Below are 12,634 nucleotides of genomic sequence, written 5' to 3'. Positions count from 1 at the left end.
TCAGACCCAGGGTCCTTTTGGTTCCTAACTATCAATAATTTAGCTAGTAGGGACCCCCTGGGGTCCCTGGTCTCCACGTTGGGAACCACTGGGCTAGAGCATACAGATTAATCACATTCAACCTGGGGTCCCTTTTTTGGGCTAAATATTTCCGACAGTTCCAAAAAAGAACATTTTCAAAAATAAGTAGCAAAAATGGCAGATCTACAAGCTCACAGATTGGCTGTTTTTGATGTCATTATAGGCTAAATACTTCAGACAAATTTCAAATATTTCAAAAAAATAGCAAAGATTACAAATCTACAAGCTCACAGATTGGCTGTTTTCGCTTTCGACATACAACAAAATATAGAGGGCTTAAAGCATGCAAATGCCGAAATAGTGACGTGCAAAAAACATGCTAAACATGATTATGGGGCTGAAGCACTAACAAGAGATTATAATCAAATCCTCCTCCATCCAGAAAGCCACGCAGGCCACCAGTCTATAGCACTCGGAAACAAAGAGGTTAACAAAAAATAAAAAAATTGAACAGAAATAAAACAAATAATCAACAACAGTACAAAACAGCAGAAGCAGGCAGAGTCTACAAAAGAAAACAGATGAAATAAATTAGCACACTCTCAAACAAATACATTTGGCAAAAAAGTGAGTTTTCTGCCTAAGAACTGAACTGAACTAAAGCTTATATAGCTTGTACTTAATTGCACAATAGTGCCGCTTGTCAAAAAGACCTGATATAGATGCGTTGTTAGCTTGAAAATCAGATCTTGACAGCAAGTGACACTGTTGTTCTACCGAGTATAAATTTAGCCTTATCTTTGAAACTGTAGTTGACAGCTCTACCCTCACTGAAAATAGAGGGTAGAGCTCGAGAAGATGGTGTGACATAGGTGACAAAGTCAGTGGCTAGTGTAGGCAATATAGGCAAATCCTAAGGATACGGGGGCACACAATGCTACAAAAAAATGTAAAAAAAAGATTGAAATGCACCTCAGGGTGCAAACCCTGCCTACACCAAGATCTTAGTTCTACTTCGCTTCGCTCCTGATATATAACTGATCGTGTCATTTTGACCTTCAGCTTGATTGTGTTAACTTTTCAACCTAAAAGTGAATCATCTCTTTGGACATGGCTGTCAAGTCTGTCCTGGTGCAGTTCAGTTGGTAGCCTCTATTCTCTTGTATGATTCTTCTTAGTTACTGGCCAGTATCACAGAGTATGTGCTCTGCTTTATTCTTCATCTGAATTCAGTGTTTTAAGGGCTACGATCTCCTCGTCTCTCCCTGTCTGTTCCATTGCCCATAACTAGGGGCGGCAGTTACCTCAGGAGGTAGAGCGGCCCACCTGGGAAGTGGAAGGTTCCTTGTTCAATCCCCGGCTCCTCCTTGCATGGTTGCCTCCGCTATCGGTGTGTGTGAAGGGGGGGGGGGTGAGATTCATAATTCATTGTAAAGCGCATTTGAGTGGTCAGAAGAAGCGCTATGCAAATACAGTTCATTTAAATTGTTCTCTGCCATTGTCGGCTTTTTTCTTTTTAGTGGGCTATGTTAGTCGTTCTGGGCTGCTATGGCTGCGAGTTCCCATCTAATGTCGTGTGGGAGTCCCAGCTGTTCCAGACCATACCAAATAACTGCTAGCTTGCATAACATCTTCAGACTTGGACTTAAGTCTAAGATGTACAGATCATCAGGTTTGTATCCTCCAAAGAGAATTATACGATCTCCAACCATGCAAGAGCACATCCTAGACATCCATGAACACGACGGGCCTTTCCCCTTGGGTTCAACCTTCTTCCAGGAGAAGGTCTCTGGATTGAATTTCCACAGATATTTGAAGGTCCGTGGCTGAAAGATGTCGTCGCCACCAAATATGTATAGCTCTTCATTGTAGGAAAAGGCTGTATGACGGTCGCATACTTCTGGAAGGATTTGTGCAGAATGCGTGCTCAGCCAGCAGTTGATCTCTGTGTCGAACACATAGATGACGTTGTTGTGGCAGATTTGGCCCGTTTGGCCCGTTCCAAACACAAAGATCTTTGTCCCGATGACGGTGGCAGAGTGTTTATGTATAGCTGGGAGTGTCTCTCTGGTGTTAATTGATGTCCAGACCATTGTTGTCGTGTCCAACTTGTAGATGTCATTGTAATTTCGGAATCCTTTATCGTTATCCAAGATGAATCCTCCAAAGACATACATAACCTTTCCTAAGACACAGGCTGAGTGGTAGCGCCTCGCCCCCGGAACAGTCCCAGAAACCTTGGGCTTGAACCATCTGTGGGAGTCAACATCAAATGCATAAAGTAATTTGCAGTATTTCCATGTGTAAGTAAATCCCCCCCAGATGTAGATGATATCTTCTATGAGCACAGCTGTGTGTCCATAGCGCTTGGAGGGAACCTCAAGGAGACATTCATGTCTTTCAGTTGTCACTGGGGGTAACTTCGTCCAGTGCAGAGATACTGTGTTGAAGACGTGCACATCAATCTGACCCATATAGATACTTGAGATCCTTGAAACCCCGGTACAGTACCCTCCAAAGGCGTACATGTTCTGTCCTACAGCCACATTAGCAGTTATCATGTTCTGGTAAGTAAGTGCTGATGGTACTCTCTCCAGATGCACCGTCCAGCGTAACATTTCACACACCAGTGCAAATGTGGACTGAAACGACTTGTTGCGTTTTTCTGTACAAGATGTTAGTCCTATTGTGCGTGTCACCATTTATATTGGTACAGCGGCACACACATAGCGGGAAGCCTGGCCAGTCTGTGAAGCTGATGGGGTGGGTTGGCCAATCACGGAAGCCGATGCCTGTTGATCTCCCTAATATGGCAAATTGATCACCACAGCAACCCCAGACCAGGCTCTGGAAATCCCCTGTGCTACGCAGCAGTCTCTTCAGATGGCCAAGAAACGCATTGTTATACAGTACTACATGCTGAATAGCATCAGTATAATTTGTTATTGTATATTTACACAGTGCATCACAGTTTATTTACAGGCTGGTAATGTCTGGCCACAACAGTCCCTGGAGTGCATCAGTTAACACTTGTAACAAGTTTAGTGGATAACGTTTTGAAGCTTGACTTTACCTTGAGACTTCTTTGCCACAAAAGGCCCTTCATATAAGTATTCCAGTGTGTGAAAACAAGTGAGTTATTTATTATTTTGTTTCTGTATATAGTATTTGTTATGTGTTAACAGGTAATATAACGATGTAAGCCGGTGCAGTCTATATTGCGTAGTATCAGAGGAGCATATTTAAGAGTTGACTTGATTATTCAGATTAGTCATTCCCGTTTTTTCCTTAAATACTGTACTTTGTGTGCACCAGCAGTCATTTAGCTATTGCCAGCTCCTTATTGTATGTCTATGATAACCTATAATGAATCCATTGTCAGCCTTCTAAATGCCTTACTGACCAACCAGGTCTTTTTACTAAGATCAAGTTTAAAATAAGACTTGAATACATTAAATCAATATGAGGCAACTGAAAAATGTGTTTTTTTCCAGTGAAAAACATGTTTTTTCAGTGGTAATGGATGGAAAGAGAGAATTTTGGCCAATCTAGCAACAGCAATCAATGGGCACTGAAGAGCCTAGGAGCCACAGGTAGGACTTGACAAAGGCTGAATAAATTGTCTACTGTAGATCAGGGATTCCAACCTGTGGGTCGAGGCCCACTGCTGTGCCATGAGGATTGCAAGTAGTGAGCCCCAAAATACTTGGCAAAACAAAGATTTGATTGACAATATAACAATATTAAACACATCATGGTATTTTTTTTTTTAAACCTTCAATATGAGTTTATTTTCAAGTGGGCCCTGATCCAGAAAAGGTTGAGAACCACTGGTCTACTCTAGATGCTGGTGGTCTATCGCTTCCCTTATGGTTAGATCACCATCATGTGGAAAAAAGTGACACTGCACTAATGTGTCAAGTGAATGTTACAGGCACCCCTCAGTGACACCAGCAAGTTTCAAACAATGCCATTTCACGTCAAAAGTCAAATGTATTTATATAGCACATTTCATACGACAGGCATAGACTCAGTGTTTTAAAATAAAAACCAGAATGTGCAAAGATCAACCATGACAAACATATACATAATATGAACATATAAATTAGGTAATTACATACTGATAAACACACTTTAAACCTAGCAAAAGGCTAGTGAAAAGAGATGTGAGAAGACCTTAGTTCAAGTGGTACAGCATTCCAGAGTGAGGCCATAATAATGACTGAAGACACTGTAATCTGATTTTGAATTTATTCTCGATTTAATGAGCTTTAGGATCTTTATTTGATGATCTCCAAGCATCTGTTTGGTGTTCAGTGAGCATGCAGAAACGTAGCAAGGACCTGAGCAATTAATTGATTTAAAAACAATGAGAAGCACTTAAAATTTATTTTTTGTTTCACTGCAAGGACTTAAAACCGAGTATACCTTATGTACAACATGAGACTACTAGTGTAGTGCTAATGAGCACATCGCTGTTCCTTAAATACAAACTCTGACAACAATCACAGATAAACAGAGAGGACAAATACACTGTCAAAACTGCACACATTTGTTGTACCACTCAGTTAAATTAACACTGAAGATTTGACTGTATAGGAAGGAACAATTCTGCTGACACACGGATCAATCTGTGTCTGTGTGTGTGTGTGTGTGTGTGTGTGTGTGTGTGTGTGTGTGTGTGTGTGTGTGTGTGTGTGTGTGTGTGTGTGTGTGTGTGTGTGTGTGTGTGTGTGTGTGTGTGTGTGTGTGTGTTGCTGGGTAGAGGAAATTGATTAGGGCCGCCAGATCTTTTCTTAGCCAGGAGTGCAGTGTATTGTGGGTTATGAAGAGGTGTTGGGGCTCACAGGATCACACACACTAAAAGAAACCCACACACAGACAGACAGACACACACTTATACTTTGTTACACTAGGATATTAACAAGTAAGACGCGCGAACGCAGCTCGAAAATATTGTGTATTTACGGACTTGTAATCCGTGTTATTTCACCGTGATGGGGAGAGAAGTGTGTGTGTGTGTGTGTGTGTGTGTGTGTGTGTGTGTGTGTGTGTGTGTGTGTGTGTGTGTGTGTGTGTGTGTGTGTGTGTGTGTGTGTTGTTTTGCATTGCATTGTAATGGGAGCATTGTCTAAATTCCTGCACTCTGGCGCACTCGGGTGGCTGCTTACAGGCAGTGCACGCATGTGAGTCACATGGGGGCATGAACACAGACAGACACACACACACACACACACACACAACCTGAGCAGGGTTACATAGTAAGCTCCACTTGGTCGGAGGCGCGGCGAATAATTCAATTATTTAATTTAATATGCATTTAGTTTAAGTCAAAGTACAACAAATGACTTAATTATAATAATCTGAGCCCGGCCCAGAGTCACAGTCACAGTGTGTGCATGTGTGTGGTTGTTTCTTTGAAACCTTGTGCGTTCTGCCATCAATTACCAAACAGCTTCTTCTCTTCTCAAAATGACTTCAAAACTACTGGATATGTTCCTACAGTAAATGTTGAGCTAGCAGCCTCTTGACAAAATCTAGTCTCCAGATAAGACATAAAAAGCCCGGCTTTGATGTATCTCTTTAAAAAAGAGACAGGAAACACAGCGAGAGAGAGTAGGAATTGAACCAGGGACTCGATATCAGGCAATTGAGCCTATGTGGTACGCACCCTAATCCACATGACTTAAGTGGATTTAATTGTTGAACTCTATAAAATCAATGTGGGACCCTAAGGGATCTTTCCCCAAGCCAATGCATTCACCCAGTCAATCAGGTGCACTTGTTCAAATATTTTGCATACCCAGCCAGCATATTACACATCTGTGGGTTGTCTTCAATATTTTTATAATTGTGCTGAAGTTCTTCTGTATATTCTCATGGTGACACTGTAGTCAAATTCTTTTTTTTATGCCTTTATTGATAGGATAGGATAGTACCCTGACAGGAAATGGGGAGAGATGGGGCGTGACATGCAGCAAAGGCCGTCGGGAACGGGACTCGAACCCGCGACGCACTGTCAGGCACTGTCAGGCTTGACAGCGTGTCGCGGGTTCGACTCCCGATCCCGATGACCTTTGCACCCAAGCCCCCCAGAACCCAGTGGTTGCATTGAAGCGCATTGGACATGCTGGCCATTCATAGGTACTGCAGCTTAAACGGATGGGGCCACTGTACAATGTACAAGCGAAAACGGTTTCGACCAATGGGCTCGACTCACGAGCTTGCGCAAAAGCTTGCGCACGGGGCCGCGCACCTCTGTGACGTAAAACGCGTCACTTCTGTGATGCAGAACGTGTCACAGAAGCCCCAAATAGGCTACGGCCATCACACTTTCCAACCCGGAAGAAGGGGTGATTTCGCCTCATGCGCTGGGTGACCAACTCAATGCAAGTGGATGGGAGGCGATATCCGGTGCCCTCTCTATTATTTTTAACTCTATGGTGTCACCCCCCCATCTCTCTCCCCATTACCTGTCAGCCGACTGTCCTGTCAAATAAAGGCAAAACGCCCCAAAAAATATCTTTAAAAAAAAAAGTCAACTGTCACAGTATTTTTTTCTTGGAAAATTTGTTTAAATAAGTTAAAGAATACTACGTTAGTTCCATTGATCCGAGCCGGAACACAATCGATCGATTGATTTATAAAAGAAATATGATCTAAAAATGTCATTCGGCTGCCGTGTTAAGTGGTCAGACGGGTGGGCTGTAAACGCTTTCGAGATTTTCAAGTGAGCCCTGATAAATAAAAAGGTTGGGAACCGCTGCTCCTACTGAGTGCAATCTTTCTAGATCTGACTGTGTTTGTCCCTCTCCAGATGAGGCTCTCCAGAGACTGGAGGAGACCTGGCAGCAGGAGGTGGAGGAGTCCCTCTATGCCTGCAGGTCTCTGTCCCGTCACACCAGGCCCAAACACATCGACTTGCTAAGCACCACGGCCACCGATGATGTCATCGATGCTGACACACCCATGCTCACACCCCCCTCCCCCTCTCACGTAAGTATAACGGAGTGTGCGTGCCAGATAGTATCTTAGATCGGCTGGAAATTCAAGACTTTTTCCTCCGTTTCGTGTAACACAGGTTCCCAAACAAAACAAAAAGATAGAAAAATAAACTGAAAATAGCTGATCTAAAAGCTCACAACACTTCACAGTGTGACAAGTTATTAGTGCTATTTAGTGAAAACGTGGGCCAAACGCCATCCGCGATTTTGTTCTTTCGGTCACGATCCACACCATAGGTGAGAGTAGGAACGAAGATTGATCGGTATCAAGAGCTTTGCCTGAGTACAGTCTAGTTCAGTGAGGGCACCTTCAACTTGTGTGCGGTCCTCTTTCAGTTGGTTGCGCTGAATTTAAAATGAGTAATGTTCTGTGGTCAGTACTGGATAACGCATTGGGCTCTATGAACATAGTTTATTGCAGTTTTTCTCTTGATAATGTCGTGTCATTGTATTCATTAGTTTAATGTTTCCATACCTTGATGCAGTCAAGCTTCTTGGCACCGTTGTCGTGTAGCTATTAAGCTCCAGGCTCATGAAATGCCCTAATGTGATGCGGGCAAGTGATGCATTATCGGTGAAAATTGTTTTTCTTTCTAATGGTTACATAATGGAAGGGGGATTTAACAGCACTGTGTAGATGCATTATAATTGATAACCTCTGCGCTCGTTAGCACTTCACAGGACCTGAACTATTTAAATCTCTCTCTCTCCTTGTGCAAATACATGGGACCAGTATGTGGATTTGTTTGGACACACACACACACACACACACACACACACACACACACACACACACACACACACACACACACACACACACACACACACACACACACACACACACACACACACACACACACACACACACACACACACACACACACACACACACACACACACACACACACACACACACACACACACTTTAGAAGTAGGACCGATGCACAGAGCACCATCAAATCACCTCACAGTGTGCTATGATTAATGTACATACAGGTACTTAAGACATTTCTTTACCCTACTTCTTGCCGTTATTCTTAATTCGTTCTTTTGTTATAGTTGCTACAATGTTGAGGAACGAACCCAAATAATTGTACTCTTGTTTACTCGTATGCAATGTGACAGTAAAAAAAACTTGGCATAAGACCCGTTGTCATGTTCCCATAACGTGCCATATAAAGCTGGCACATTACTTATGTTCCTGGGAGTCTGGGAACATAGGAATGACCCCGGTTCTCAAATTCTGCCTTTCCTTATCTTAACATCGCTGAATTCACTTAACTATTCACCTGAACAGTACGTAGTAGTATATGATATCATTATAATCCTTGTCCATCAAAACATAGGGGTAGAGATCACCTATTCTGCATTTATCATATTTGGTTCAGGAGATGTGATGCAAAAATACAAATGGCTTTGTGATGGCTCCATTTCAGAAAATGTTCATGACCCCAAAATGTACAAGTGTACCTAGTTTAATGCTTTAATGAAAAAAAATGAACATTATTTGCACTTACATGTGCAGATAATGTGAATGCAGTTATAGGATCAGTATGAGGTGCAAACTGAGCTACTTTTAAAAAAAAGAAAGAAACCTAAGCATGTTGATCCACGTACTCTAGACTTAACTCCCTCCCATTTAAGCTTTTAAAGGTTTTTCACATTATGTCCCAGTTCCCGAGATAAGCTACTGAAAAGTATTTTAGAAAAATCATCAGCATCGCCACAACCACCACCCTTTGTATGTTTGGTGTTCAAAACTAAAAACTAAATACAAAAGATTTCTTTTACATAAATTCATTGATATAACGCTCAAAAGTAATCAAAAGAATAATCGTTAAGAAAATAATTGATAGTTGCAGGCCTAATTGTATGGTCTATTAGGCTGGACAACATTACTTATAGAGAGAAGACACAATGGAATAATAGATGTATATTTTGACATGAAATCTATACTTTTCACATTTAATTCCTCCAGCTAATGTTGTATTTAGGCCGGTGAATTTGCACAGCAGCTCATTCATGTTGTGCATAGACCCATACTAATGCCATTTGATAGGATTATCTAGATTCATTACCATTACATAAGCCCATCTTGCATAAAGTCCACAACGGCCCAAACCATACCATTACAGTCCCATTGGAATGTGAAACCTTGTTTAATGAGGTTTCTTGGATGAAGTGTTGCAGCTTAAGTTCTGCACATAGTAAACACATGTCTCCCAACACATGCAGGATATTGAACCTTGAATCGCATTATATAATGATATCAGGGGATGTTGATCTTTCACCTACCAGCAGGCTCTTAGGGAGCAATATCTTAACATTAAACAAACATGGGTGTAACCTGTTATAGAGAATAACTGTGTGAGGTAGTCGAGAGGCTAATTTTAGAATAGTTGAGGATACTTTTACCTTTGTCTCACAGTCATAGTATTTTGTAGTAGAATTATTTTTGTGTTTAATAAATTATATACTATTTGTGAACATACAGTAAAGCGCTAAACTCTCATTATAGCCTGCACACTTAACATTTGTCACAAAGTAAACTCAATCGCCATTATTTGTGTTAATTTCCATGTTCCATGTCATTTGTTTTGCTGTATGTAAATGAGATGTAAGTCGAGTGAGTGTAGGTGGGGTTAGACCTACTACTAAGTAGCACAGATTAGAGTGCTGCTGTTCCTCAGTGCCTGCAGGGGATGGGACAGACCTCTATGTTGGTGTTACTTCAGAGCCAAATGTTCAAGCCAAGCGTCCCTGCTGTTTGCCCTTCTCATTCTCTGGGTGTGGTGCACTCTGGAAGGTTTCCTATGCAGTGCAGCTCACTGATCCCAGAGGGTGAGGTCTGAAAACAGTGGCAGCCACCGCAGAGGCCGAACACAACCCAGCGAGGAAAGTTTTACCCGGACAGACCACTACTGAAGACCCCATCTGTTTCCAATTTTGTGGTGACAACCTGTTCAATGCCAAGATGCTACTGCTATGTTGTTGGTAAACCGCAGCAGCAGGTACAGGGGAGCTACAGTGGGCAAGAGACGAACTGGGAGAGGAAATGGGATTTTGATGTGAATTAACTTCAGATCTGGTTTACAGCTGTGGTGAAGTACCTCACTCTCAGCTTCTGAGTCACAGCAGCGAGCAAAACCATGGAGCTGGGCTTGGCAGCCGTTTTTTCCGTTACTCTTTGGAATTCTCTCATTGGTTAAAATGAGTGACTAACAGTCATAGTTAGTGCTCTGCTAGAACTTGAAGTTAGAACCAGTAACAGTCGTGAATGACATTCTCATTGATTTACAACAAACTGGAGCAAACGCAGGTTGGATTTTCAGTGGTGACAGTATGGCTTTTTAGGGTTGTGGGTAGATGTCTACTATATTGCTTGAATTGTGTGTAGATTCCGTATTTAAAATAAACTGCATGGTCCTGGAATGCATTAGATAAATGGCATTTCTGGTTCAAGGATTGCATGCTTAACACTAAAGAGACTGTAGACTGAGATGTATTGTTTTCTGGTGTAAGATTATATGCAGATACTGTGAAAACACAAGTTATGGATATGAGCATAGTAAACGCTAACATTGTTGACATCCTGGGAAATGAATCCCTCCGAGAGCTGCCTTGTAACTCGCTCCTGGACACGTTCTCCACTCTCTTCACTCGCTCCCAACACGAGGGACAGGAGCCTGCCACCCTGAAGTTCATCCGGACCCTCTCTGCCGAGGAAACCCCTGAGAATGGTGATATCATGTTGATTGATGCTGAACCTGACGACACTCTGAAGCTGAATGGGGATTCCAGCTTTGGATGTGTTCTGAAGCATTACAAACAATTCCCTGATCAAATCCTATCACCTGTCGAAGGAGAGGTTATGTCATATGGCTCGGTGGAGCCGGACATAAATCGGAATGAGGAAACAGGAAGTGACGAAGACCCAACAGAGGAGGGAAGTAATGATATCAGCCTAACAGAGGACACCGATGAAGAAATACGCAGCAAGCAGAGCATGCCCATGAACGAAAGCAGTCTGCTGGGCTACAGTATGGAAACAAAGGCCTCAGACATGTTTCAGAACAACGGGAAAGTGTCCTTAGACAACTCAAATCAACATGAGTGCACTGGGGGAAACAATGACAGCATAGATTATTCCAGCAAAAACACATGTGAGAAGTCGCATAGAACAGAGGATTTAGCAGTCGCCTTGAATGAATCTCCAGAGTGCATTTCAACCAATGGTGGAGAGAAAGATATCCTGCCAATCACAGACAACCGCGATGAGACCAAAGAACACAACCGGGAAGTGACTGTGGATAACACCATTCAAAATTTCAACCACAGCGCCGAGGACATGCTCACTCATAACAGTGGAGAGGATTCCAGAGACAATGAATACATCATTACAGATGTTTCTAATTACAGCCCGTCAGATATGTGTACCGACTATGTGCTCGCTGATCCTGGGCGCTGTTTTACAGAGAATGTGATGAAATCTGATACCACCAGAGCATCCAAAAGCAGAACGGCAGTGATAACTCTGACCAGGATAGATCCGGCTTCTGAGGAGCACGCCACATCAGCAGAAGCAGCCACACCGACTTGGAAACATACTGAGGAGGACCCTAGCTGTGGGCCTTCTCAATATATACCTGTGGAGAAAGACGAGTTGAAAGAGGTCGAGAAAGATGATGAAGAAGCAGAGAACAGAGACATGCGTCCAGAAGCAGATTCCATGGCCTGGCGGTGTGGCCCTGAAGACAATTCACCATTCCCTACTGTATCCCCGACCAGTGGCCCTCCGCCAGGCTCCACCTCAACCAGGACCACCTTCTCCCCAGTTTCCCCAACGGCAGACAAACCCATCCAGCTTCCTGCCCTCTTCAGTGGCCTCAGGGTGCTCAGGAAAGGGGTAAGGGGACCCGAGCATGATACAGTGGCCCAGATCAGAGCATCGTCCCAGGGAATGAAGAGAGAAATCTTCCCTGAACCCGATAAAGACTCCAAGAACCAGAGCGAACCCAAAGGCAACTTCCTGGCCCAAATTTCACAGCTTTTAAATCGTGAGATGAGAGAAGATGGGAGAGATGAAAGAAAGGATGAACAGGGGGCAGAGTCAGAAGAACCCACAGAAGAGTCAGAATCAGTTGATAGGGAGACTGAAAGAGAAATGTGCGAGATCACAGAAAAGCATGAAAATGAAGACAATCGGGAAAGAGAAATCACAAAGGAAATAGGGGAGGCTACAGACTCCTCAGAGATGCATGATTCTACAAAAGCTCCACTCTCCAGTGCGGAGGCAGCCTTTGATGCCTTTAAGGCTTTCTTCACCCCCAAACCTCTGAAGAAGGACCCGGAGAAGGTAGACCTTGAAGCATTGAGAAAGAAGATAAGAGGGGATAAGGATGTGCTGAAAACCCTCTTTGAGAGAACCTCCAATAAGATGACACTGAAGACAAGCCTCTCCGATAGCAAAGTATGCACTGTGTTACGAAACGTGTGCATTTGCATAGCAATCTGTGTAACTCTGCAAGCTAGACATAACAGTACACATGTCCTCAGGTTAATACTGCTGCGTTATAAAACATACCCGCTGTTGCTATGAATGTTTGGGT

General features: G+C 43.0%; 1 protein-coding gene across 2 annotated transcripts in view; it reads left to right on the top strand.

Annotated features, from left to right (window-relative positions):
• Positions 1-9,829: 9,829 nt before the first annotated feature.
• The window catches only part of fmn1 (formin 1), a 34,781-nt gene continuing 31,976 nt past the window's right edge, over positions 9,830-12,634 (top strand). For both annotated transcript variants that reach the window (XM_080452487.1, XM_080452486.1), the window contains exon 1: positions 9,830-12,495. In XM_080452487.1, coding sequence (XP_080308613.1) covers positions 10,579-12,495 — 1,917 coding nt within the window. In that variant the 5' untranslated portion in view covers positions 9,830-10,578. The remainder of the gene's footprint in view (positions 12,496-12,634) is intronic.

This window comes from Gymnoscopelus braueri (genome assembly GCF_963280865.1).
Source record: "Gymnoscopelus braueri genome assembly, chromosome: 16".
Lineage (NCBI taxonomy): Eukaryota > Metazoa > Chordata > Actinopteri > Myctophiformes > Myctophidae > Gymnoscopelus > Gymnoscopelus braueri.
This window is presented reverse-complemented; position numbering and strand designations above follow the sequence as displayed.